The sequence below is a fragment of the Ictalurus furcatus genome, chromosome 16, assembly GCF_023375685.1.
Source record: "Ictalurus furcatus strain D&B chromosome 16, Billie_1.0, whole genome shotgun sequence".
Taxonomy (NCBI): Eukaryota; Metazoa; Chordata; class Actinopteri; order Siluriformes; family Ictaluridae; genus Ictalurus; species Ictalurus furcatus.
Window position 1 is genome coordinate 25,637,552 of NC_071270.1, and position 27,545 is coordinate 25,665,096.

General features: G+C 40.3%; 3 protein-coding genes across 3 annotated transcripts in view; 1 reads left to right on the forward strand and 2 right to left on the reverse strand.

Moving 5' to 3' along the window:
• LOC128620269 (integrin alpha-2-like) overlaps nt 1-21,389 on the forward strand; it is a 39,154-nt gene extending 17,765 nt beyond the window's left edge. The window contains exons 6-29 of the mRNA XM_053645125.1: nt 161-288; nt 393-541; nt 638-788; nt 1,887-2,052; nt 2,346-2,419; nt 2,550-2,688; nt 3,959-4,104; nt 4,365-4,508; nt 4,606-4,809; nt 5,381-5,511; nt 5,842-6,005; nt 6,684-6,940; nt 7,037-7,116; nt 10,124-10,259; nt 10,398-10,490; nt 13,274-13,350; nt 13,447-13,530; nt 13,680-13,782; nt 14,413-14,523; nt 14,971-15,081; nt 15,382-15,495; nt 16,395-16,484; nt 16,807-16,923; nt 17,156-21,389. Coding sequence (XP_053501100.1) covers nt 161-288; nt 393-541; nt 638-788; nt 1,887-2,052; nt 2,346-2,419; nt 2,550-2,688; nt 3,959-4,104; nt 4,365-4,508; nt 4,606-4,809; nt 5,381-5,511; nt 5,842-6,005; nt 6,684-6,940; nt 7,037-7,116; nt 10,124-10,259; nt 10,398-10,490; nt 13,274-13,350; nt 13,447-13,530; nt 13,680-13,782; nt 14,413-14,523; nt 14,971-15,081; nt 15,382-15,495; nt 16,395-16,484; nt 16,807-16,923; nt 17,156-17,248 — 3,062 coding nt within the window. The 3' untranslated portion in view covers nt 17,249-21,389. The remainder of the gene's footprint in view (nt 1-160; nt 289-392; nt 542-637; nt 789-1,886; nt 2,053-2,345; nt 2,420-2,549; nt 2,689-3,958; nt 4,105-4,364; nt 4,509-4,605; nt 4,810-5,380; nt 5,512-5,841; nt 6,006-6,683; nt 6,941-7,036; nt 7,117-10,123; nt 10,260-10,397; nt 10,491-13,273; nt 13,351-13,446; nt 13,531-13,679; nt 13,783-14,412; nt 14,524-14,970; nt 15,082-15,381; nt 15,496-16,394; nt 16,485-16,806; nt 16,924-17,155) is intronic.
• A 1,066-nt stretch (nt 21,390-22,455) lies between these two features.
• Nucleotides 22,456-26,186, reverse strand: LOC128620271 (molybdopterin synthase catalytic subunit-like). The gene is made up of 5 exons (XM_053645126.1): nt 26,116-26,186; nt 25,273-25,395; nt 24,075-24,228; nt 23,430-23,553; nt 22,456-22,841 (listed from the first exon to the last, which is right to left on the reverse strand). Exons 2-5 carry the CDS (start codon nt 25,385-25,387, stop codon nt 22,755-22,757), a joined length of 480 nt encoding a protein of 159 aa, XP_053501101.1. The 5' UTR covers nt 25,388-25,395; nt 26,116-26,186; the 3' UTR covers nt 22,456-22,754.
• Nucleotides 26,126-27,442, reverse strand: LOC128620272 (molybdopterin synthase sulfur carrier subunit-like). Its single transcript, XM_053645127.1, has 3 exons — nt 27,274-27,442; nt 26,992-27,113; nt 26,126-26,265 (listed from the first exon to the last, which is right to left on the reverse strand). Exons 1-3 carry the CDS (start codon nt 27,283-27,285, stop codon nt 26,139-26,141), a joined length of 261 nt encoding a protein of 86 aa, XP_053501102.1. The 5' UTR covers nt 27,286-27,442; the 3' UTR covers nt 26,126-26,138.
• Between the last annotated feature and the right edge of the window lie 103 nt (nt 27,443-27,545).

Below are 27,545 nucleotides of genomic sequence, written 5' to 3' on the forward strand. Positions count from 1 at the left end.
AAACCTGTAATATAACGAAGCTCAGAATATTCCGCGTGGAAGAGGATCCGAGGACGAGACTCGGCGCTGTTACGCTCTTAATTAACGTGCAGAGAAATGTGACTTTCATGTCACGTGCAGTTTGACTTGTACGTTCACGATCTGTTTAATTATCCCGCAGCTTGCGGCGGGCCGATGGACATCGCTATAGTCCTGGACGGATCTAACAGTATTTATCCTTGGCCTCCTGTCGTGGAGTTTCTTAAGAAGCTCTTAGGACACCTCGATATCGGACCGCAGCAATCTCAGGCATGTAACAACGCTCGAGGTTAAACATTACTGCCAGTGCTGTCTGCTGAGATAATGATCTGTTTCTTCTTATTATCATTTTATACGGTTTCATGTCGGAGCAGGTCAGCATCATTCAGTATGGCGTCGATCCCAAAATGGAGTTCAAGCTGAACGCTTATAAAACCAGAGAGTCGATCGTTCAGGCGGCTTCGGTGATTCCTCAGAGAGGTGGAATCGAGACGAACACGTTTCGAGCCATCGAGTACGCCAGGTATGTCTGATCTCGCTGATCTCGCCTGTGCACATCCAGACTGGAGACATCGGAAGTTGTTTTATGTGTGTGTGTGTGTGTGTGTGTGTGTTACAGGGTGAACGCTTTTCTGCCTGCAAACGGAGGACGTCCGGGTGCCAGTAAAGTGATGGTGGTGGTGACTGATGGAGAGTCACATGATAACTCCCGAAGAAACACGGTCATTCCAGCGTGCGAAAAAGACGGCATTACTCGCTTCGGCATTGCTGTGAGTACGTCACGACAAAAACGATACCCCGGGGTTCAGGGGTCCTTCATGATGGCGTCGTGATTTTTTACATTTTTTTTTTTTAATGTACGAAGTACCAGGGTATTGTAGGTAAACACCTGCTTGCCTCTGCCAGGAGGTTACAATTCGGCTCCAATTTGGACTTTTTTTTTAACAAAGATATTTACCATGTTTGAGCCGGTGCTAGAGTCATAAGTGTACCTGGAAAATAAAGTACACTTTCTTAGCTGAAGGTCAGACCAAACCGAACCGAAAGCCGACTCACTGAAGGGGAAAGGGCACGGGACTTGAAAAATTGCTTTTGCGTTGTTTATTTCAAGCAGGTGTCACAAAAGTGCAGTGCAAGTGTCACAGCGCTTAACGAGGGTCCGCGTTTGTTCTCGAAAAATATTTGATTCGGTTCTAATTTTCTGTACGTCGCACTTTTAAGGTTTCATTCGAGTCACGTTAATTAGCATCACGCTGCACCTTATGGTTGCTCACCTGAAGGGGGGAAAAAGCCGTTATGTCCACCGACATTCAATTCAGTTAAATTGTATTTGTATGGCACGTTTAACAACGGATGTTGTCTCAAAGCAGCTTTACAGAAACATATAAACACAGGATGGAGATTTTAAGGGTGTGAATTTATCCCTATTGAGCGTGACGGTGGTGAGGAAAAACTCCCTGAGATGATACGAGGAAGAAACCTTGAGAGGAACCAGACTCGGAAGGGAACCCGTCCTCATCTGGGTAACGACGGAGAGTGTGAAAGTAAAAGAAAGTTCATTATAGTTTAATATAAAGTCTGTTTGTTGAACTAGTCCACTGTTCACTAAAGGAGACTTGAGTGTAAAACTGCACGTGGTCATCGCAGTCCCGAGGCCATCGCTGCAACCGTCGTCCCAGCAACCACAGTATATACGATTCTAGCGCTAAAATTCTAACTTCTCTCTGCCTGCTAGACTTGTCTTGCCAGCAGTATTGGCACATGTTTATCGAAATCCTTCGAATATGTTGAATACGCCTTTCCAAATTTTCACGCTGATCCGAGTCCACTGTTGCCTCACATCCTGCTTTCGTTTTTATGAACTACAGGTGCTCGGGTACTACATAAGGAATAACATCGACAGCAAAAAGCTTGTCGAGGAAATCAAGTCAATAGCCAGCAATCCTGCAGATAAATATTATTTCAACGTGTCCGCCGAAGAGGCTCTCCTGGAGATCGCCGGAACTCTGGGAGATCGGATCTTCAACATCGAAGGTGAAAATGATATTTCAGTAAAAGCTCGTCTCAAAATCTAACATCGGGTTTTTGGAGGTAAAAGTGATTTTGTAGAAATGTCCTCCAGTAATTAAAATTACAGTAGAATGTAAAAATAAAAATGAAAAATTAGACTTTGAATATAAGAAGGATTTATTCGATAGTCACATCATTCTTTACCGAATTCCTCAAAGAATCCCGGTCTTAATTCTCAGCCGAAAGTCCTGATCCCTCCTTTCATCTGAATCATCCAGGTCATATTGTGAATGTTAAACATTCCCTTCTTTCCACAGGCACGGGTACAGGCGGTGAATTTCAGATGGAGTTGTCGCAGGTTGGCTTCAGCGCGCACCAGACCAAAAACCAGGTGTGAGCTGCGGGATTTTTCACTCGCGCTACTTAATTACACGGTTACGGTTTATTTTCTTTTTTTCTTTTCTTCCTTTCTCTCTCTCTCTCTCTTCTAACACTACTCTCCCGGCGTCGTGTCTCTGCAGGACGTGATGATGCTCGGGGCCGTCGGGGCGTACGGATGGACCGGAACTGTAGTGCATAAAACCGCTCAGACGTCAGAGATTTTCCCCAAAGGCGCTTTTGAGCAAATCCTTGAAGACAAAAACCACAGTTCGCTCCTGGGTGAGTGGTTCGGGTTCGATCCGTTTACAGATCAGAAGTATTGTGTAGATTCTTCACACCTTTTAGACCATTGGTAATTTGTTCTGAAACGACATCATGTGCATTTAATCGTGCAGTTAGGGTTAGGGGTTAGGATTTAGGACTAGGGTAAGGATTTAGTGCTAGGGTTAGGGTTTAGGGCTATGGTTTAGGGCTAGGATTAGGGGTTAGAGTTTAGGGGTTAAGGTTTAGGGTTAGGATTAGGATTTAGGGCTAGGGTTTAGGGCTAGGGTTAGGATTTAGGGCTAGGGTTTAGGGTTTAGGGCTAGGGCTAGGGTTTAGAGTTAAGGGTTAGGGTTTAGGGTTATGGTTTAGGGTTAAGGGTTAGGGTTATGGTTTAGGGTTATGGTTTAGGGCTAGGGTAAGGATTTAGGGCTAGGGTTTAGGGTTAGAGTTTAGGGTTTAGGGTTAGAGTTTAGGGTTAAGGGTTAGGGTTATGGTTTAGGGCTAGGGCTAGGGTAAGGATTTAGGGCTAGGGTTAGGGTTAGGGCTGGGGTTTAGGGTTAGGGCTAGGGGTTAGAGTTAAGGGTTAGGGTTAAGGGTTAGGGTTATGGTTTAGGGCTAGGGTTTAGGGTTTGGGTTTAGGGTTAGGGCTAGGGTTTAGGGCTAGGGCTAGGGTTTAGAGTTAAGGGTTAGGGCTAGGGTTTAGGGTTAGGGTTTTTACGGTTAAGGTTTAGGGTTAGGGCTATGGTTTAGGGCTAGGGATTAGGGCTAGGGTTAGGGCTAGGCATTAACCCTAACCCTAATTTTTCTTTCAACATTCAATTATTATTATTTTTTTTTAATCGGCAGCAAATATCAGACACCAAAACATGTCTTGAGTGAGTGATGACGTATAAAACATTTCTTTATAAAGACTAAAAAGTTTAAAGTCCGTTTCAAATCAGTTTGTCAGCTCGGGTGAAAATAGGAGTCAAACATGTATATTAGCTCATCAATCACCGCGCTTGGTCACTTTCCAAATTATCCAAAGTATCACGCTCGTATTTCTATTCTCTAGCCAAAAGAGCACCGAAACAAATGTAATAATAAACACCTTCATGTTAATTCACCTTAATGATGTAACTGTAAACATGAACTGTATTTTTGCACTAAATAGACGACAGGAAGACAGACTGGTAACGTTGCCAGTAACAGAACCGTACTAAAGACTTTATTCATGGGTTTATTTACTATTGTTGTCATTTTCCTCTCTGTGTGTGTGTGTGTGTGTGTGTGTGTGTGTGTGTAGGATACTCGGTGAGCACTCTGTATAGCGGTTCCACCGAGTACTTTGTAGCCGGTGCTCCTCGCTCCAACCACACGGGTCAGGTTGTGGTGTACACACTGAACAAGCAGAGACAACCCGACATCCGACACTCACAGAGAGGAGATCAGGTAAAACACATCCTGCTTCTGACCAATCAGAACTGAGAACCGAGCAGCACTGTCGCGTTCTGGATTCCGATCGGTCAGAAGTGTTTGATTCATTTGTACATGACACGTTATTGTTTCTATAGTAACAGCTCGTTCGCAGGGACTCGTACGGCGGACACGCTACAGTAATGGATTATGGAGAATAAATAAACATTTATACGAACATTTATGGAAGGAGTCTCCGGTGTCAGAGCCTTGTAACACTCGGCGGTAATTTGCAGATCGGCTCGTACTTCGGAAGTGTGCTCTGTCCCCTCGATGTGGATCGTGACGGGGTTACTGACCTCCTGCTGGTCGGCGCTCCGATGTACATGAGCGACGAGAAGAAGGAGATGGGCAAAGTCTACATCTTCACCGTTACCGACGTAAGCCGTTAAATAAAAACACTGCTCCAAAACCATCAAAACCACACTGAGGAACTGGTAAAGACCCACTGTCTAATTACTGTTAATGTATCTACAGGGGTTCTTGAGTAGCCAGGGGTTTCTGGAAGGTTCCACTCCACAGGAGAACGCTCGGTTCGGAATGGCCATCGCCGCTGCTCCTGACCTCAACCTGGACGGCTTGACCGATGTGGTGGTCGGAGCGCCGCTGGAGGAGAACGGCCAGGGAGCCGTTTATATTTATAACGGAGACGCTCGGAGCATCAGGAAGCAGAGCTCACAGGTAGAACCGCTCTAACCAGAACCCGTCCAAGTCCGACATTATTTCATCTTTAAGGAATAAAACACTCAGGGTCGTTCTGTTGAAGGAAAATAATCAATGACGACTCGGTGTGACGGAGCAGATGAACTGTTTCCACCCTGATGTTGATCATGTTTCTATAACAGCGAGTCCTGAAGTTTTCTGTTCCTCTTATATCACAGCAAATTGCCAAAGAATACCGTTTTTAAAAAAATAATTAATAAAAGACGTCTATTTATAGTTACGTTTAATGTCGTGGAACTTCTTTGTGGAATTTCGTCTTTTCTGCGTTTCCTGTGTCCATATTAAAGCCTCTCTTTGTTATTATGCTCAGGATCACGCTCAGATCGGTACGTACTGTTCTGTGACTGTCTTAATATTTCTATTATAATTTTATCTTCAATTTCAGTATTTAAAAATGCAGTCCTTTTTTTTGTTGTTGTTGTATTTCATAATTTATTTATTTATTTTTTTACAAATGATTTATAAATGATCATTATTTATAGCTGTCGATTGTAAAGTACATTAAGCAACTACTGCATGCTGTATACAGAAAATTCTTGCCGTGAAACTGGACCCGACGTTGAGGTACTTCGGACGCTCTTTAGACGCCGCTGGAGATCTGAACGGAGACTCGGTCCCGGACGTCTCGGTGGGCAGTTATGGGAAGGTGCTTCAGCTCTGGTGAGACTCTCTGGAGTGTGAAATGTTTCCCATCATGCACTTGTCTATAGGAAGTCTGGTGCATCTTTCTTTTCAGTTTTCCAGCTGGTGCAGTTTTCAGTCATCGGAGATCGTAGAATACATCGTTCGGTTCAGCTAGATGTGGGCGTGAACATTTTCACCCCTTTTGTTAAACTTCTGTGTGACTATTCAACGTGAATTCAGCCATGTTTCCACCCATGATTCGCCTCGCTTTAGACACGTCATCAGTGTCGAGACGTTTCAGAGTGGACTCCCGATTCTGAGCGTGTACGTGTGATTTTACGTGGGTTCTGTGGCGTGCGGTTTCAGGTCCAGGGGAGTGGCGGTGGTGACGGCCCGGGTCACGTTCACCCCGGACATGATCAACATCGAGAGTAAACCGTGTAGCTTCGGTGGACGGAAGGTGTCCTGTTTTAAAGCCAAAGTCTGCTTCAGCGCAGCGTTCAAACCGACGACGCCTGTCGGACCTGCAGGTACGTCGCCAGTCTTTAACTTCGCATAAAACACCTTTTGCTTCACTTCTTATTTCGTACAGATTCAGAATATTTGTTCAGCCAATGTAAATGTAATGATCAATGAAAATGAAGCGCTGTTGAATCCTGATTGGTCGGAAGGTGTTGATTAATTTTCCGTAACAGCAGTTATGAAAATTATCGTTTCTATAGTAACGCTTAACATAGCATAGTATACAAAACATAAATTAACACGGGTTGACGCATTCCAAAACGATGTGTAATCCCTGATGCGGACAAGTTTTCTTAAACATTTAAGGAAGGAGTCTCCAGTGTCAGAGCTTTGTAACCGTCAGGGGTGAAGCCGTAACTTTAGGTTTTGCGACATCTTCAGGACGGAGAATTTACGCTTCTTGGCGGTTTTTCTGTAGAGGGCTGATGAGTGAACGACTGTTTATAGCTGCTGTAACGTAAGAGAACAGGAACTAGCTTGTTTCGAGGACGAAACATAAATTTATTACATAAATGTGAGCGAGAAACTGATCGATTCGGATTCAGAACGGATAAATAGATGAACAGTACAGATAAGGAGACGGAACTGATTAATAGAACAGATATGGTAAAGTCACGTTTTCACCATGATAGTGAATTAACTTAAGTAATCTGTCTGAGATCATAAAATCTAATCCTGATTTTCAGAGATTAAATACAACATGACGCTGGACGCCGACCTGCGGTCGTCTCGATTCAGCTCCAGAGGTCAGTTCGGGAACTCCGAGCGAGTGGTCCAGCAGAACGTCGGCGTGTCCACGGCCGAGACGTGTGAGGAACATCAGGTGTACGTTCAGGACACTCCTGACCTCGAATCCATCGCCGTCCGAGTCGATATCGGACTCCAGCAGCCGGACTCCAGCCCCGTCCTGGACGCCTTCAGTCCCAGCGCATGGGAGTTTTTTGTGAGCGCCATGTCCAGCCTCGTTGTCGGTCGGGTTTTTTTTCATTGACTTTTAATGACTGATACTTTGATTTTTTATTTTTTTTTTCCGATTCAGATCCCATTTATTAAAGACTGCGGTGGTGATGACATGTGCTACAGCGACTTGGTGTTGAGCGTCGAGAGAGAACCACCAAGGTAAGGCTAGGTTTTAAAACATATACATATATATCATGTCTAATGATTATAATCTGTGGAGTCTCTGAAAGGGGGCGGGGTTATCATCGCGTATGCACACACAAATGAAAATGTATTTTTATTTTATTTGTGAAATCTTTATCAGGTACACTGGCTCTCACATACAAATACATTTTAAGCATTTAGCTAACTCTTTACCCATAGCACACACTTTTTGCGATTCTGTTCCGTTCTTTGTTTGTCTCTGGCGTGAGAAAATAAAATGCCGGAGGCATGAAACGGTGGCGTCCACGTTACTTTGTTGCCATGACGACAACTCGATCAATTTGACCGCCATTGAAATAAGACTTGATGCAAAAGGAATCTCACAATGTTGAATTGATTCAAGAAATAATCGCTACACCAGCAAATATAGTAATAAAACTATAATAACAGGTCGCGAAATGTCATTTTAATACAGTTGCGATCAAAATTATTCAACCCCCATTGCCAGTTCAGTTCAGCTAATGAAGCCCGTGATTAGTTTAGTATCAGGTGTGCTTGAGACAACACCTGTTCTGCATATCTGTGCTGTTGTGAGGGATTCTATTCAGGCGGGTGAATCATTTTGAAACTGGAGAATCATTATAAGTTGCATTTTCAGTTGAATTTGGTGAAACCGCTTGAAGCGTTCGTCGTGTCCAGCTATTTCAATCGCTTTTGTTTGATGTGTTCATCGCTAACAGCTGAAAGTCTGTACGTTTTAATCAATAAACCTGATTTGCACTGGGGGTCGAATAAGTCTGATTGCGAATGTGTGTGTTTTTATTGCTTATTTTGCATGCCCTGGATGGAAAGGACGAGACTCTGGTTGATAAACTGTGTTTAAAATGTTTCAGAAGGGTTTAAAATTCTCCAAAATCCCCCACAGATGTTAATAATTTTACACCATGTGCATATAAACGCCAGCATCTTATTACAGAATGATTAACTCTTAAGCTGATAGAAGCGCGGGTCCGTTCTTTAAAAGGTGCAACGGTTCCCTGTATCAGTACTGGTTCTAGCACCAGTGTGAAACAATTATCTGCTTCTCTCAGAGTGTAATCCTAGCCCCAGAGGTCAAAGGTCATACGGTGTAACGAGCCAAAAACTCTCTGGGCTCTGCGCTTCAATCTGTGACTTCACTCAACCCTTCATATCCTGTTCTGCATCGCTGTCTGGAAGTGTTTTATTCTTTTTCTTTATTTTTTCTTTATTCTTTTTCTTTTTATTTTTCTTTTTGTCTTTTTTTTGATGAGGATGTTAACTTCGTTTACTAACACAGAAAAGCTGCCTGTAAAATCTCAGATGCATTTTAAGCGCTTTTGCAAATGGTTTGTCTGTTTCTGTCTCCATGGTGCAGACCAAAACCGTGTCTTTGTTCCCAATAGCCATGCCTGCCCCATCGTTAAACACTCGCAAGTTTTTAATTAAACCCATGTGTGAGTATATCAGCTACACCCAGCTCCAGAATTATTGGCACCCTTCATGAAAATCGACAAAAACTATTTCAAAAAAAAAAAAAAAATGAAAGCTGCAAGCAGCATTTTCGGGGGCCAAGCACCAAGACTCACTCAGCCGGACATTCACAGATGCGCTACAACTGTTGCATAAGCAATCACAGGGAAGCAGAGCCATGACTATAGGCGACGGGATTCAAGAATGATTTGTAGTTTCACGCATTTGCCAGTCCGTTAAGGGAGAAAGGTTTTGAATATCAGAGTTCCTTTAGATAACTTTTGTTTAGATGGGTTTCAGGATGGTCTGAGTGAAGATTGGACAAAATTTGAGGAAGAGTTGCAAAAAAAAAAGGCAGTTAGATTGAAGCATTGTAACTTTTGAACGGTAAACGGCACCGTCACAAAATTTCTTGCATAGCCTCAGGTCATGGTTCTGAAGGTGCGTACCAAAATTTGTGTCAGTGCATAAAGTCGTCGTTGAGATACAACTTCACTTCCTGTTTGGCGGCATTGCCGTCAGATTCGTTGACCAATTACAGGGAAACTGTTTGGACTATTGAACATTCTTCTGAAAAGTTTTTTGAGGCTTACTCTGAAGATGATGTGTGGCAAATTTTGTGACGACTGGACAAAATTTATCGGCGGAGTAGCGAAAAAACTGTATCTAATGAGGTGGAAATTGATGTCATAGGGTGCGTTGAACTCCTCTCGACCCAAGGAATCCAGGGATGCCTGGCTTTTAAATTCTGGAAATCTAAATGTCTTCTATAGTCATAACATCTATGGTTCACAAGTTATGACCATAAACGTACTTCCAAATTTGACCTGATGGTGCTGTTTGGCCCAAATTTGACCCGATGGTGCTGTTTGGCCCAAATTTGACCCGATGGTGCTGTTTGGCCCAAATTTGGTCAGAATGTTCCTTAGACCCTCCCCAATCAGTGTGCCAAATTTAAAACTTTTTACCACACGGTTCTATGAGCTGCCATAGACACCCTTACCAGAAGAAGATGATGAAAACATACAATAATAAGTGGGTACCTACGCACCTTTGGTACTTGGTACCCCCTTATAATGTGATGATAAGTGATATTTTGAGGTGTGGATCATGTGTAATGTTTAACACAGTATTTTCAAACGTAAGTTTTCTGAAGTCATGTAATATTTCTGCTACGCTGGTTGTAAAATTATTGGCACTCAGCCTTTCTCACACTCAAGGTCGCTGTATAAAAGAAATCATAATAATTTTAGCATACATAGAACCTTTACAGATCCCAAGATGTTTTTGCAGTCCCCTTTGTTTTTTTATGTCCCTTTCTTTTGTTGGTGCCAGTAATTTTGCAGTTGAATCTAAGACGAAGCAGACTTTTTTTTGGACACACCCATTTGAAGTGAGAACTTGAGAATAATGGAGTTGTGTGGCAGACTTTAAAGTCTGGCTGCAGGGCTTCACGCTGTCACGCTTTGTCTGTTAAATCTGTTGTTATGGAACTTCTGGGTAATAAATTCTCATTTATGTCCCTTTGTAGCTCTTTGTTGCTGGTGAGTAAGAACAGTAGACTGTCACTGTCCGTGACGGTGATGAACAGGAAGGAAAATGCCTACAACACCAGAGTGATAGCACGCTTCTCCAGCAACCTGTTCTACAGCTCCGTTACGCCACCTGTACGTCTGACCCGTTTCAACATACGTATTTTAGTGTAGGATTAATCTGAGCGAACCTCACGCTGTCACCAGACCATAATAATTCCTGCCGGACTTCATTTCCTAAGCATAATTTTCTGCTGTTTTTTTCCCCCCCAGAGCGATGATACCGAGGTCAAATGCACCTCCAGTAAAGACACCGAAATCGTCACGTGTCAAGTTGGATATCCAGCGCTCAGGACTGACCAGTTGGTGAGACTGCCTGACTCACTAAACACACACGTGTAAATAATAATGACATCTATGTGAGGCATTTAGGAGGCAGGTTCTTATTTACACTTCTCCCGAGTTATAAAAAGACACAGGAATCCAAGTAGAAGAGCCTGAAGGAGCAGAAAGAAAGTAAAACATTGAAAAATAGATGTATAAGTCAATAGTTCTTTGTGCATGCGTGAAGGTTTGTATTATTATTGTTTGTAATAATGCTTCTATTATTCTTATTATTAATGTAAAGATTCAGAAAAATAGCTAGTCTTTGTAATTCCACTAGGGGGCAACATAGAGCAATACACTCAGGGCCGTTAACTAAGTTAAGTGGGTTTTTTCTTGCCATTACTCTATATATGTAGTAAGCATTGTTTTTCATAAACAGTCGTTTCCCAGGACCATGGTGCAACACATGGTGCAACACAACTTGTCCTTGTTGCACCATGCAACAAGGACAAGTGGTAAAGTCCTTGTCCTTGAACTCAAAGGTTGTTGGTTCGATTCCAGCTCGTGCTTGCACTTGGTGTGCTGAGTAATTTGCGAGAGCAGATGAAGTGGTGAAAGAGTGGCTGAGAAAACTGGTGTTTGACAGCCTCAAATAAAGTGTGGGTTATAGTTTTTCCACTTTTCCCTCTATAGATGCAAAACTAAGTCAATACTCTCTCTTCCTGTTCCATAACCCTCTTTGTTCATCTGCCCAGACCCTGGGGGTGCAGATGCCTGGGTATTATCCCCCTCATCTCAGGTCAGGTCAGGTCAGGCCCTCCAGCACTTTCAGCTCATCCTGCCATCACTTCCTCCAAGTCCACATCATCTCCTGGAGGACCTGGCTTGGGTTTGAACAAACGACCTCTCAATCCAGAAGCAAAGCTCATCTAGTTGAGCCACAGGATATCATACAAACAGATTTATAGACCTTTTCACTTTTGTACACTTAATCCTCACCGAACACTTAAGCAAAAACATGCATTTGAACCCGGGACATCGAGCATCAGGGACTGTGACACCAACCACTGCACCACTGTAGGAGTAGTGGTGTGAGTGCTTATTGGACCTTTGGCTCAATAAATGGTTCAACAGTGTGAGCTGAAGAGAATTAACAGTGAAACATTTAGTGGAAGAGGAGACGGTTGAGGTTGAACGATCATCGGTTCCCGGTTGACTAACCAACACACACCAACACACAGCTGGACCGTTTGCTGTGCTGTGCTGACCCTGTGTGCTTTCTGGGAAACGTTTAAAATGGTTTACTTTCTACACATGTTTGTCTTCTCACATTTTTTGTTGTCATATTCCAAATCCAAGCATAACGAGGCAGATATTTTATAGGTCTTTGGTTAATTAGTAGAAATAGTCATTTTATACACAGTATTCATTTATATCCAGAAAACCATGTCCACGGTTTGACCCAACACCCTGCAACTGCTGAAACCACAACACTAACCGCTGCACCGCCAACGGGCACAGGTGGTGCTTATACAGTATAATGCACATAGGGCTTAACAAAGAAGCATTGTTTGGTCTAGACGTAAGTAGCTGATTTGATCGCTCAGCATATGATTAGCTAACGCGTCTTAGCCATCAGTAGCACTCAGTTATTATCCTTCCCACTTTAATTCCTATTCTGGTCAAATCCTGAACTTTGGTTTATATTACTTTGCTAGTTGGCAGTCATGTAAACGAGTCACCATTATGGTAGATTCCAGGAGGAAACCATCCTGGGTAAACTATATTCTGTTGGATGAGTAGACTTTAGAAGCCAGAGCAATGAAATGCATTTTAAAGAAATTCTAGTATATACACGACCACAACACTTTCCAGTCAGGTTTCATACACTTACCAGCACCAGGCTGTGGGGATGCTGACCAGACTCCACTCAATTCTCCATTCCACCATCATCTTACATCTTACAACTCAGACCTTCAGCACTCATACCCTTGAGATCTAGCTGGGGTTTGAACTAATGTACATCAAAGCCTGAGCCAAAGCTCATCCAACTGAGCTACAGCATCTTACATATACAGAACATTATTTTTCTATTCTTAGTCTCAAACTGTGGCACTGAAACACATGGGAAGCAGCTTCGTGGTTTAAAAAAAATTGTTTTGGTCCAAATACGGTCTAATATTCCGTTTAATTTGTATTTGTTTACTTGTACTTGAGCCAGTGTAACTCACGTAGCCTGCTAATGCACTTCACTTAAGAACTAAAAAGTAAAGTTTGAGAACAAACTTCATGTTGGTTTGAAAAAGCCAGTTAAAAGGTTAAAATGCAAAATAGTTTGCTCTTGTTGAAGACAGGGTTAATTTAAATTAATACAAAGTTGAAAGAAGGTAACACAAACAAAAAAAAAAATGACATACTACGTACTACGTGGTCTTCATAGTGATTGAGTGTGTGTTTGTGAATAATTTTTTTATGTGTGGCTGTTTTGGTTATTGTTTTTTGTGGTTGTTGTGGGTATTGTGGTGGGTGTGCTTTTTTGACGTTTGTTGTGTTTAGTAGTCGTGGTTGATGCGATGATCGTGGTCGTTATGGTTGCCATTGGGATTATTGTTGGGATCATTACAGTTGTGTTGTGATAGTTGTGTTTATCATTTTTATGATTGTTTGTACGCTTGTGGTCGTTGCGGTTGCTCTGACGGGTGTTGTGGCGATTGTTGTTGTTGAGTGTGAGGTGCTATATTAAAATAAAATAAATAAAATATTCCTGTGTATATGAACGCAATAATAATAATAACAATGAGTGTTGCGTCACTTTGTTTCAGGTGACATTCGAGATCAATTTTGACTTTAATTTGGCACGATTACAAAAGGAAGTCAAAGTGGCCTTCGAAGCCCAGAGGTAAGAAATTAAACATGTTGTCCAGAACATAACATGGTGACAGAGATGATCCCCGTCGCTGATGATGATGACGATGTCATTCGGGTTGTTTTGCAGTGACAGTAAAGAGGAAACTCCGGCGGATAACAGTGAGACGATGGCGATCCCCGTCCAGTACAGGACCGAGATCATCCTCAGCAGGTCCGATCGTAAACACACCGAGACCAATTCTAAACATCAGCGGCAAAATAGAAAACTCCGAATCTTCTTCCTCTTTCAGACAAAATTATATACAACCCCTAAAAACCGGGAACATGTCTGAATTTATTTTATTTTTATTTTTTTAACAGAGAAGCCAACATGAATGTTTACTTGCTGGATGAAAAGGATGAAATTACAAATCCGATAAAAACGTACAGTGACATCGGCCCGGAGTTGAAGTTCAATCTCAAGGTCAGTGGCTTTCTTATTTTATTTATTTATTTATCTATCTATCTATCTATCTATTTTCGAATAGCAAAATTTTCCCTCATAAAAACAATTTGCTAATACATAACATCATCAGGCTGAGAGTAAAAAGTGCAGAAGTTAATTAATTACCTCGTTATTCCTTATTCTGCTACCACAGCACTGACACTGGAGACTCCTTCCATAAATGTTACATAAACGTCACCTTTACAGAAAGCAGATTAGATTATGTCGCGCGTCCACCTGACAAGTCTCTACGAGTAGGCGTTGCTATAGAAACAATAATATAAATATATGGTACTGTATGAAACGATCTTCAGAGCGGTAACTGATTATTTGAATATTATAACATTATAACCCTGAGTGTTTAATCGTTTACATAAAGTACAGTTTAATATGGTCCTGTTGTTGTATTTCTTAACCCGAAGACGAATAATTACGCGTGTTAGGCTTCGGGATATTTCAGCTGAAACAGATTTAAGACGCCCTTTTCCGCTGTCCTGTAATCAGAGGTCTGGAATCAGGTGTTTATACTGGTGTAATTCTTCGTCCCTCCAGCATTTGATATCCCGCGCAGGTGGATGATGTGAAGTGGTGTATTTTTCTCCGCTGTAGGTGTCTGGAGCAGTGTTTCCAGTCAGTCTGGTTTACCTCGACGTCTCGCTGCCCGTCAGTACTAAATCAGGGAATCATCTGCTGTATGTAACCTCAGTCGAGAGCACACCGGTGAGAACCCAAACGAGTTGAAGAACATTTCCATCAAGGTCATGGATTTTTATGGATGTAAAATAATGACACATTTCTCAGCAGTTCTCGCGTGTTAACGCGTTACTGGGGGCTGCAATTCAATCTGGTTGTGTATATTTAAGCTGGGAATATTTCAATTGGAAACACTTCACACACAATTTCATTATTACAGATTTAATAAACCGGTCACACTCACTAATACATCCTCCTGATGTTTGCAGATTGCTTTGATCATTAATCGTGAAATATATTCAGATCGTAGGAAAGGTATACGTCACATATTACATCCTGGTATCGGATGCCAGTATCGTGAGGATTTTATGAGTAAATGAGCATGGTATGAGACTGATCCGACTGCTTACACATGAACGTCGTTACACTTATAAACTGATTATCTAAAGGTGTGTGTGTGTTTGTGTCTCTCAGCAGAGTGATGTTCAGTGTGAGACCCAAGCGCTGATCGACCCGTTTAAGATCAGAGACAAAGAATACACAGCCACATTCACCAAGGAGAGCTTCCGAGGAACCAGTCACCTGGTCTGTGTGTGTGTGTGTGTGTGTGTGTGTGAGTGAGAGAGAGAGAGAGAGAGTGATCTGTTTTTACGTACACTATAACATTATCAGAATGCATAGAATCTGCACTGGATCTCCCAAAAAAAAAAAATGTTTTGACACTAAATTCTTTCTTCTTTAATCTCAGACTAAATACGCATTTAATAAAGGCAATTATTTTATATTGTAAAAGCATTTACTATGCAACACACACAAATATTACACTCATGTCCAACCCACTTGAAACACTTGTGTCTGAAATGTCGAAATGTATTAACCCCACAGAACTGCGACACGGCCGTGTGTAAGCAGCTGAAGTGCGTGCTGAAAGACCTGAGCGTGAAAAGTGATTACTATATCAGCGTCTCCGCGAGGATCTGGAACGGAACGTTCGCCGAGGTTCGCTGACCAGCTACGCTTCCTCGATTAACCGCTGTCCTGTCTTCACCAAGCTGAACGACAGCAGGGTTGCCAGATTGGATTGGCTGTTTTCAACGTTATGACTCAATTTACTCTCGTTTAAACCGAGGGAGAGAACTGATTCAGTGCAGTGAAGTAAAAACCTGAGAAAAAATAGATAAAAATGATACACAAGCATATTAATACTTTTTTCAAAAACAGTTATAATAACTATAATTATATAATTAAAATTATTAACTGGTTGCTTTAGTAATTATTTCAGAACTGCTTTATATAGTTTACGATTATTATTATTATTATTATTATTATTATTATCACAATATAATTAAACATTTGATATTGTAAAATAAATTTAAACGGACCAACATTTATAGTTTTTGACATATAAAAGTTTATAGATTTTTATAATAATTTAAACACTAGTGGACAATAACTAAAGATTTTCCAAGCTTGGAGAAAATTATTATTGTTACTATTATTGCTTCCTTCCTTGACATCCGTTCTTCCTTCATTTCTTCCTTTCTTCTTCCTTCCATCACTCCTTTCTTTCATTCTGTTCCTTCCATTCCCTTCCTACATTCCTTCTCTTCCGTCCTTGCCTTCCCTATTATTATTATTATTATTATGATTATTATTATTATGGTATGGTTTGTAAATGAACAGATTGGGAAGTATCTTGTGGCTTGTGTCAGTAAGAGATTTTTCCGCATTAATAAAGCCACATTCGGACAGACGATTAACCAATTTGGCAACCCAGTCCTTCAAGCCTTAGAATAAAATAGCAGAATAATATTTTTGTTGTGTGAAGCCACAATATAAAAGCTGTATAGGTATGTTTCACTCATTTTCTTTCTCTCTCTCACTCTCTCTCTCTCTAGGCTGATTTCCAGTCGGTCGTATTAGACGTGAACGCTCAGATCGAGACGTCTCAGTCTGATCTACTCGTTATCGCCCACAAACAAGTGACGGTACGGAACACTTTATGTTTGATTTAGCTAACATTAAACAAGTATATAGCTAACATCAGTTCAATAAATATATTTATCGGGGATGTACTGAAATCTCCGCTACTGAACAATTTCAGTACAAACGACAAAGCTTGTTCTTACGTTTCACAGCACACAATCGCAACTGGGAGACGTCGGAGCTCTTTCAAAAAAACTCGTTCAAACGGATCTTTCCTACTGGGAAGTCGGAAACTTCCCGGTTAACACTTGGTTATGAACGAGCGTTTGTGCTAAGTGTGAAAACAGCCTCAGAGTTCACGGCCATTTTGTTCCTCCTCATCAGGTCGATGTCACTGTGAGTAAACCAGGTGCCAAAGGTGATGTACCTGTCGGAGTGATCGTGGGCAGTGTGATTGGAGGATTACTCCTGCTGGCTGTTGCTGTCGCAGTGCTGTGGAAGGTACGATTTCATTTTCTTTTTCAGAAAGAGTAAGTCAGTACGTACATTTTATTTCTAAAGCGCATTTAAACGCAGCGAAGCTGACCAAAGTGCTGAATAGAGGAAGAAAGAGTCAAATCGAAAACAGGATAAAACCAAAATCGCGACTTAACACGTCTCAGCCGATCGATACGTTTAAAGATTGTGCGAATTCGATTTTTATTTTTAAATGTTTGTGGTGCGATCTCTTCAGCTGGGCTTCTTTAAGCGTAAATACCAGCAGCTGCAGAGAGGCGATGACGGTGCTGAAGCAGAAGGACTACAGGACAACGCGGGACGACCGTGAGACCCAGACGGATTCCCCCGTCCGGTTCAAGACTATCTGATCTCGGATCAGCTCGAGCTAAAGTAACCCTCGGAGACACGGAGATCAGATGCACAGCAGTGAGGAGGTGAACCTCAAACACACAGCAGCAGGCTGCGATCTGGTTCGAATGGAAAAGCAAAGGAACACCACTCCGACTGTCGTGCTGCTATGGACGATCCTCACATCCGCTGCTTATTTTCGCCAACACTGGAGAACGCTTCGTTTTTCACTCCGAGTCTCTGCATCAGCGTAAGCCACGGGAAATGGGCTTCCGTTCCTGTTTGTATTTTTACTTTTATTTGGAAATACTGTAAATATATTTGATAGAGAAATATTGTTGAAAATGATACGCAGACTGCACTGACCTTTTTCCTGACAAAACTAGTTTTATTGACGAGCACAGAACAACATTATTATGTAAATATCTTTTTTTTTTTTTTTTTGTTACATATTTTTCATTTTTAAAACCGGTCTAATCATATTGGAGCATCATTTCATGACACGTATCATTTTCACGAGAAACGTTTCTCAATATTCAGTAACGTCGCATTTCAGTGTTGACGGCGACAACAAAACTTTTTCGATGTCATTTATTCTGAAGTCATATCACCCAGCCATTCAAACGAGCCACTACTCGATCATTAGTAGCATGAATGCTTTTTGGTGAAATGCTAGCTCAGGTGCGGCCAAAAACCATCGTTCTGACGGACAACACGTGGAACATTTAACATTACAGGCAGTCGAGTGCAAAAGTTTTCATCCTCTTTAATCAAGGCTTCAGTTCAAATAGGCCTCGTTTATCTTTTAGTAAAGTTGTGTGAGAATGTTTTTCGCCAAACTGGACTGTCTGTAACCGCCAAGAGCGATCGCGAAAAAGCTGCGAATTACTGCGAGTTACATTTTGACACACCAATAAAACCATAAAAAGTAAAGAATGGTTAAAAAAAAAAAAGACAAAACGAAGACCAAACGGTGAAGGAGCACAAACTCTTCCAGTCACATGGTTAAGCAACCGCAGTACGTCAGCTACCATAATAACTCCTCCTCCTTTCATAGGACGCCATTACTTTTGTCCTAATAGAATGGCTAACTTTGAAAAGGAGGACATGTTTAACCAACAGGAAACAAGTGCTCAACATCCTGTTACACAACGTTTTTTTTTTTTTTTTTAGAACATGTATACATGCTCACTATCCACTTTATTAGGAACGCCTGTACAACTGCACATTCACGCAGCTATCGAAGCATCCAATCATGTGGCTGCAGCACAATGCATAAAACCATGCAGATACAGGTCAAGAGCTTCAGTTCATGTTCACATCAAACATCAGAATAAAGAAAAAGTGACATCTCTGAGACTTTAACCCTGGCAGGATTGTCGGTACCAGATGGGCTTAGGATTTTCACACACAACCGTCTCTAGAGTTGACACAGAATGGCGCCAAAAAAAAAAAAAAAAAAAACATCCCGTGAGCGGAGGGTCTGCAGGCTGGATCACCTTGTTCACACTTTCTCTTCATTCTGATGTTTGATGTGAACATTAACGGAAGCTCTTGACCTGTATCTGCATGATTTGATGCATTTATACATGCCACACGGTTGGCTGATTGGGATGACTGCATGAATGTGCAGCTGTTCCTAATAAAGTGGACGGGACGTGTATAAGATTTCAGAGAAAATGGACGTTTCGGACCAAAATCCTTCATCAGCTGTGAAACAAGAGTGCTGTATATAAACTGTGTATATTTATATAATCGTCATTAGAAGATGCATTAAAACCGAATGAGCAAAATCTCTACATCAAATATGTCTAAAAGCTTGTTTCTGCTGCGTATGAGTAAATATTACACAGATATATATATATATATATATATATATATATATATATATATATCTCGCAGCTTATGTTCCTCGCATACACACTACGGGGTTTTGCTGAGTGATTATAGGAAAAGGAAGCACTAAGTCAATATCGTGCGATATTAATAATTATTACTGAGATTATTTTTTTTAAAAGGCCAATTGTAAAATTTTAGCTCACAGTTGTGAGATGTAAAGTCACAGCTGAGTGATATTAACTAGCAGCTGTGAGCGGAAAATGTGACGGTTTGTGAAAATAACCCCTAGTTTCGAGATTTAAAAAAAATAAATAAAGACACAATGGAATGATTATTAACTTGTAACTGTGACCAAAAAAAAAAAGTTGCATCCAAATGACACGATTTTGAGATCAAGTGCCGACCGAGCAATTATTAACTCTAACTTAATTAAGTGACGTTAACTTGCATTTGCGAGGAAAAAAAGGCACAGTTTCGTGAAAATAACTCGCAATTACAAGATATTTAAAAAGTTGTCGTTGTGTGAAAATAACGGAATTTTTAAATTGTAATTGCAAATTATTTTTCAGGCAACTGCGAGTAAATATCACTCAATCGTGACGTTAAAACAACAAAAAAAATTGATATGAACTGACGATTGAGCAATTATTAACTCGCAATTACGAGATTGAAAAAACTAAATTTGAGGGAGGGTTCGTCCCAAACAGCTGTCTAGCTCTCTAGGTGATGAATCAGTACATCGAGTACACGAGTTAGGGCACTAATAAGGACCCTGACTCACTACACGTTTGGACGCTGATAACTGGATTTCCGCCGACACGACTACGTACTCGTGTTGTCAAACGTCACCGCTGACATTTAACCAACAGCATGACCGATGTCTTTCTGACATTATATGTCGTATCGATTTGTTAGTTTAATCCCGTGCGCTTCAGTGACGGTACTTCAGGCAGGAGCGTATTTTTAAAAAATCTCTAAACACTTAAATGTCGTCATTAGACGTTATATAGAACATCAAATAAAGTTTTAAAAAATCCTTAGCGCAAGTAATCGTTTCAGCGCTACAACAACGATAACAAGCTCCTTACATTTGTAGACGGAAGTTGCCTGAGAGTTCGTCGGCCATTTTGTCTCCAGCTGAGAGGCTTCAGTAAACGTGACGTTATTTCCGGTTTGAACATAACGAGCGTCGATGCTCCTGGTTTTTGCGGTGCATTGTGGGATTTTTTTTTTTACGGAGCGGACGTTCCAGTGCACCGGAAAGCATTTTAGCATTCAAAATGGCCGCCTCGCTGCTCAGCGCCCAGACTACTGAACTAGAGAGCTGATTGACACGCAGTTGTATAAAAATAACTTCCGATTAATGAGCAGTCGCATGATGATGATTCACAATCACGAGCGTAATATTTTCCCCTACGCGGTGGAAACAAGATTCCATAAATATAGCTATTTTATTTTATTTTATGTATCGTTAAACACCATGCATTCGTTCCTCTCTCTCTCTCTCTCTCTCTCTCTCTCAGGAATAGAAAACATTAACTAAACTACTGGAACACTTTGTACTGTAATATTTAAACACTCTGCTGACTGAAACGTGTTCGTCACGCCCCAGGCAGCAGAATGACGTTTTTGGGAATTTAAAAAAATTAATAAATAAATGTCTAAAATATCTATCTTTTTTTTTTTTCACCTCACGTGAAAATGTATTGTTTAATTTTTTAGAGTTTATTTACATGTTCATCCGGCACTTTACTCACTTCTCACTTACCCATTAAGTTCGCTTTAGTGATTCTGATCGTACTTAACGTTCTGGATTTATCTTTTTTTTTTCCCTTGTATTTTATTTTCACAAACGCTTTATTTTAGATTTCTTTTTGACCATCTGGAACAAAAAAAAAAAAACACTTTTAAAAACATACCTTTAAAAAACTTTGTAGCATTTTTTATTATTATTATTATTATTCCATCCTTTAGGCTTTGGTAAGAGTTTGTATTTTTATACTTTACTCAGACTGTACAGCACGAGTGTAAATTTAAGATTTGATTATTTACTGAATTCTGCAATAAGTTAAATATGTACTGTAGTCAGGTTTTATTCTTCAAATTAAAAATTTCAAAATACTGATTACTATATTAATGCTTTTCTATAAATTTATCAGAGCACTAAATGTTTACAGAAGTTGTTTGTTGTTGTTTTTTTTGCAATGGTACGTTATTTCAATTTTTGTCTAAATAATAGATCAAACAGGGCAATTTATTCAAATGATCATTAAAACATTGTAATTTGCTTAATTTGTCGTGGTTTTCATTCATATTTAAATATTTCTGAAAAGACTTGACATCTTTCTATTTTCCTGTGTTCACACACTCACAATCATACACGTACGTACATATTATATTGACATTTTTACTAACTAAAAAGTACTCGTCTGTACCTTAGAGCTAGTGGTCATGTTTGTTTAACCTCCCGTGTCATTTTTAACGAATGTCTTCGAAAGCATTTTCTAATAACGAACGTTAGCAGAGAAGAAGGTGAACGTTCATGAACGTGACTTAAAATCCTCTCAGAAATCCCATCAGGTTAAATCAGATAAGCAAACGTCCTTCTTTCTACCACTTCCATATATGGGCTTGAAGACACACCCACATTCTCACCTGTCACTCAGAACTGCTCAGATTTCCATATATGGACTCGGCCACACCTACCTGCCCTGCTGTCTGCGATCTGCACGGATCTGACGGTGTATTTATCAGGATATTGTCACGGTAGTAACTGATTAGTTGCTGAATCGTTCGTTATAAGTTATGGTGCTTTGCAGTGACACTTTTCGGTGATGCAGGACCAACGCATGCACGACCACAAAACACGTTCTTTTAGGTGTTCTCGGAATAATTTCATGTTTTTAATGAATGAATTCCAGTGAAGAATTTTCAAGTAATAACACTAGAATTTGGGATTTTCTCTAGTTGAAATAATCATTTGAGGTATTCATAAAGAGATCAATCACAGTTGACATTAAAACGTGTAAGAATTCATTTAATATATATTATATTTATATTTATGAAAAGAACATTTCTTTTAATTACAAGCCCGAACATAAACTGCTAATAATTAAACTTTTTTTTTTTCCATCATCCATCCAGTATCAATACTTGAGATGTTTTACTGTACTGTGATAATTTATCCTATCAGAACTTTCATGCCTGGAAGTTTAGTTTAAGCTTTATTTGTTTTAATTTGAAAAGAAAAGAAAAGAAAAAAAAAAGCTTTCATGTGAACCTAGAGATTCCACTTTATTGGTTGTAGTTAGTTAAAAAAAATGACCACTAGGGGGCAGCTGAGTAAAATATCTGCACGTGTTTTATTTCTTTAAATCAGCACACAAGAGCGAAGAATATATACATTTTGCTTTACATTTGATCTTTTTTTCCTCCCACAAATGCTTCATTTCTAGTTCTGAGCCTGGCAGTATATTTGTTTAGATTTGAAACATCTCTTAAATAGACATATATATATATTTTTGTAATTTGCTCGAATATTGCCGAGTCATATTAAAACAAGGAAAAAAGCCACATCTCACTCGCAAGCTGTGGGTTCACGACCCCGCTTAGAGATAAAAGCCCTGGAGCTCGTTACAGTCCAAAGGTCAAGTCGTTTTTCTCTCGGCACGACTTCCTGTCCACAGACACTCGCTGTTCTCTTTCCAGCATGGCTCCTCCGATTCATAGATCTCCTAAAAATGAAACAAAAATACATCCACGAGAAGCAGGGAATAAAACCACTCTGTGTGGGGCTGATATGGGAAACTAATCTAACGGGGTGGAGCGATGAAGCGGAGCAATCTGAAGTTGATTATTTTTCAACAACAACAGCGAGTTTTATTCGTTTTATACGATGACGATTTTATTAAAGAACGACACTTTATACATTTTATCCGTTTATAGTTACATCGTGAAACGTCCACGGAACAAGTTCTCACTGACGTTATAGTGGCTATAAACGGTCGCGGCGTGTCATGTTACCGAGAGAGAGAAAAAAATAAAAGCGTAAACTCCTCTGTCCTGAAGATTTAAAGTTACAGCTTTAACTCTGACACTGGAGACTCCTTCCGTAAACCTTAAATAAACATCTCCTTATAGTCAACTTTAATCCGTTTATGCAAAGCACCGGCCGTGCGCGTCCCTCTGAACGAGCCGTTACTATAGAAACGATATAGAAACCTGCACTACTGCCAGAGCTGCAGTTATAGAGAATTAATCAACACGTCCTGACCAATCAGAATCCAGCAGAGCAGCGGTGTAGCTCGCAGTAGTAGACGAACCTTTTTCCAGATGGGGACAGTGGATTTCAGAGCATCTATTCCGTACTTCACGGCCTCCAGAGAGTCACTGCGGTGAGGTGACGAGACTCCGATAATCACACTGGCCTCGGTAACAGGAACCACGCTACACACACACACACACACACACACACACACGTCAAATTCATTCAATATCATGATTACAGAAACAGAAACTCCTATATCATCATCAGTGTGCAGTAAAAGTGCAGATTTCAAGAAATAAAAGCCATAATGTAGCTATTTCACCCCTTATTTTACTAAACTACTTATTTAGAAATAAACTGAAATCTATAGATTCAAAGTTGCTTATTTTAAAAAATAAATACTAGAATAACTTAAAGGTTTAATTAAACTGGAGGCAAATAACACAGATTACAGGTCTGTTCATCAGGAAATCTGACTATTAGTACTTTTGGTCGTCAGGTGTTGATTAAGTTTCTATAACAGTGCATGTTTATGTTAAAGCTCGGTACCAAATCAGGATCAGACTCAGGTAGGGGGCGTGGCTTAAAGTTTGAAGGCGGAGACTGTGCATTAGAAGTGATACAGATGAGCTGTGATTTTAGCAGCTTTACACTTCTCTGACGTCATAGACCGTACGCATTTTTGGCTGCGGCTGCTCACCCGAGTCTGTGATGGATGCAGATGTGTCGGACTGTCGGCCATCTTCTTCTCACGTCAGCGCATATTTTCCTCATCTCCGACTCCGCCATGGGCACATACGCTTCGTATTCCAGCTGAACGACCCTCTTTCCCTCGAAATGATCTCTGGTGGTTCCTGGACCACACATTTATATATTAATAAGAAACACGGAAATTCTCACACTAGCGATGGCTCTGTTCAGGGAGTCAGATCACCTGATTCGGCTCACCGACACGACTCGACTCTTTCAGTTACGCAAACAACTCGTTGCCTTTTTTTTACCTTCTTTTTTTTTTTCCTAAACCGGACAAAATTTTTGAAGGACAAATCGCAGGTCGATATTTTTGGCTGAAATTCTTCCATGAAATCTTACCCCACATTTTAATAAACGAAATAACATTACTCCGCTGAATCGTTTATACGTCTCTGAGCCGAACACACGTCTCATCGCTCGTGCTGCTTGAACAGCTCAGATGGTGATAAAAGGTTTTCACCTGCAGGAGTTATATGGCCTATATAAGGAACATTGCCTATAAAAGGAAAAACCTAGGCTCGGTGTGTCATTCGTGAACGAGTCGACTCTTTTCTGAGAATGTTGACTCAAAGAGCCGACTATACTGTATATTAATAGACAAGTTGGGTGATGGAGACAAAATGCTCAAATACAATTATCGGAGTTTGCCGGATTGTTTAAACACAAAAACTTTTACAGAATGGATGGGAATTCCGAATCTTTTCAACGAGTCAGATCATTTGACTCGGCTCACAAAAAGGAGTCAACTCCCTAACAGCTCAGTGCTATTTCGGGGTTTTTTTGCTCTATACCAGACAAACTGCAATAACTTGACCTGTGATTCTTCTTCTTATGCCTGAAATTGAAATTGTTTTATGAAATCTTTCTCTACTGTAATAAATAAAAGTTATTATAAAATACACAGCCGATTCTCTGTCACACTGAATCATTCACATTATTCCTACCAAAAAAACCAGCTCAGATTTCACAGAGATTTCTATGGAAGTGTTTAGATTAAATTACACAGCAAAAGGGAAAGAAAGAAAAAAAAAAAACAACTCATATGTGCGGGTCAACAATCATCTAAAAGAGTCGATTCAAAGAGTCGACTCATTATCAAACGACACAATAAAAAATAAATACATCCAGAAAGCTTTTGATCCTACCGATGAATAATGAAATGGCTCCACAGGAGGAACATGTCACCGATTCTGACACAGCATCAGTGGAGAGTTTGTCTGTGGTGAGTTTAATCAGGTCCAGACCCCGTCCATCCTCCATCACTGGTTCTTAACACACACACACACACACACACACACACACACACACACCAATGTGTGATTAACACTGAACTAAAGTCTACCTTTGCTGACTTATTTCTTCATACTCATGTGATTATCACCAATCAGCTGTAAATTACCAATCTTTAAAATACCAATCTTTAATGTGACTCGGGAACAACGAGTTGTCTCAGAGAGTGATTCGTTCGTTTTTTACCGCGCATGTGCATACACTGCAACATCCCCGTAGGTTCTGTACAGGAAATAGAAAAAGTTCATGTCTCGAGTCTTCGGGTTCGAGTCGTTCGTTCTTCCGGTGACCACGCCCTAGGCAATGCACCATGCAGTACCGGAAACAGAAACGATTAGTTCACGTCTCGAGTCGTTCGTTCATCACGTCACGTCACAGCCCCACTGTATTCAGCCTACGGGGCGATCACGGGATGAACGAATGACTCGAACCCGAAGACTCGAGACGTGAACTAATCGTTTCTGTTTCCGGGTAACAGACGTGACAAATGTGACTCCAAATAAAAGATTCGCTCATTTTGCTGAACGAGATTCAAAGATCCGAGTCGGTAAAATGATCCGAACTTCCCATCACTAATTGATGAGGTCTCGTTTTAAAACAAAACGGCGGACGTGGGGCGACATCACATTCCCAAGTCCTTTAGCCACGCCCGTGTTCACGTTGCAAAAAAGCTTCACGAAGTAAGAGAGTGTGTGTACATGGGGGAACCTGTGACGTGCGTTTAGCCTCCGCTGAGCGGCGGGATCACGGCCACCTCGTCTCCGTGCCGCAGACGTACAACCTGCTCGCCCACAGACACGTACTCTCTCCTCACGGCCAAAACCACCTGCTCACGCACGGCCGAGAGTCTGCAGGGAAACGTTCACGTCAAAATTATGCCATAAACACACAAACAACAGCATTAAAACACTCCACAGATGTGCATTAAAGATAGAAATGAACAATAACAAAGATTCTTTAAGATGATGACGTCATAGTAATAATAATAAATTAAATTATTTTACATTTAGTGTTAAATAAAATGTTTGTTGTGCTTTAGACTTGTTACACCAACCACAATATCAAAATATTATCATCTTTATACTAGATATCATTTCATTGTTTTATTCAATAATGTTTTAAATACTTCATAATAATAATAATTTTATTATTATTATTTTAAGGAATGAAAAACAGGATTATTAGAAATGATGGTTATTAGAAACCAGCTATAATAGTTTACGATACGGTTTTACTTTAATAACATGAACAATATACAGTAAATATTGAACACCGCGAAAAAAAAATAGAGAGAGAAAAGTATATATTTGTCATTATTACAGTTTCTATAGAATGGATGAGGTTTATTATTGTTATGCATTAAAAATACTTAACTTTACACAGCCTAAATAAATACAACAAAAATATAATGCTGCATGTATAGTTTAAATATTAAGTGTTAAACGTGTATTTACGGTAATGCTGATGCGCCAGTGAACGCTGCATGACAGAAACCACGTGTTTAAAGGTGTTTTGGTGTGGATTTCTATTTTTTAACTTATTATTATTATTCGTTTTATGTGTAATTTACTTACTTTGGGTGTTTGTGCTCCAGTTCCTGCCACAGCTGAAGGCTCGTTAGCTCTGAGTTCACTCTGATTATCTCCGATTTCACTCCGGTTAATTCGGCACTTTTTGCAAAATACAACACGGTCACCTTATTCAATACAGAGCAAACAGGAAAATTAGCAGGATGCGAACAATGCTAAAAGGCCTGTCTGATTTTAAAACCAGCTAGTGACAGCTGTGGAATTACCTAACACAATCAGAATTACTGTTTATACATATACTTATAGTGTTAGTTTTATTATAATTACCTCGGTATTCATGAATGGAGGTTGTTTTGGCAGGCGCGCGGACCTGCTATTAAGATTTGTTTGGGGTGTTTTTCCTCGGGGTTGCCAGATATGCTTATTAGAAATGAATAATTTTCTGTACTATTCGTGTCTGGTGATATTTCTATCAACTATAGATGTAATCATAAATGATTCAACATGGAATTTGTTAATAATATGTTTAATTAATTACTATTTTCACAACATTAAATAACTTCCAGCACGTATTTAAATGACGGGGATTGAAACAGCGC

What these genes read in the sequence shown, in the direction of transcription:
- LOC128620272 (XM_053645127.1), bottom strand. An exon ending in CTGGAGCACAAACACCCAAA is followed by an intron (nt 26,266 to 26,991) that starts GTAAGTAAATTA and finishes GTTTCCCTGCAG; the next exon opens with ACTCTCGGCCGTGCGTGAGC.
- LOC128620271 (XM_053645126.1), bottom strand. Translation starts at nt 25,387, where the DNA reads ATGGAGGATGGACGGGGTCTGGACCTGATTAAACTCACCACAGACAAA. An exon ending in AGCCATTTCATTATTCATCG is followed by an intron (nt 24,229 to 25,272) that starts GTAGGATCAAAA and finishes TGTGTGGTCCAG; the next exon opens with GAACCACCAGAGATCATTTC. An exon ending in CTGTCCCCATCTGGAAAAAG is followed by an intron (nt 22,842 to 23,429) that starts GTTCGTCTACTA and finishes TTTCATTTTTAG; the next exon opens with GAGATCTATGAATCGGAGGA.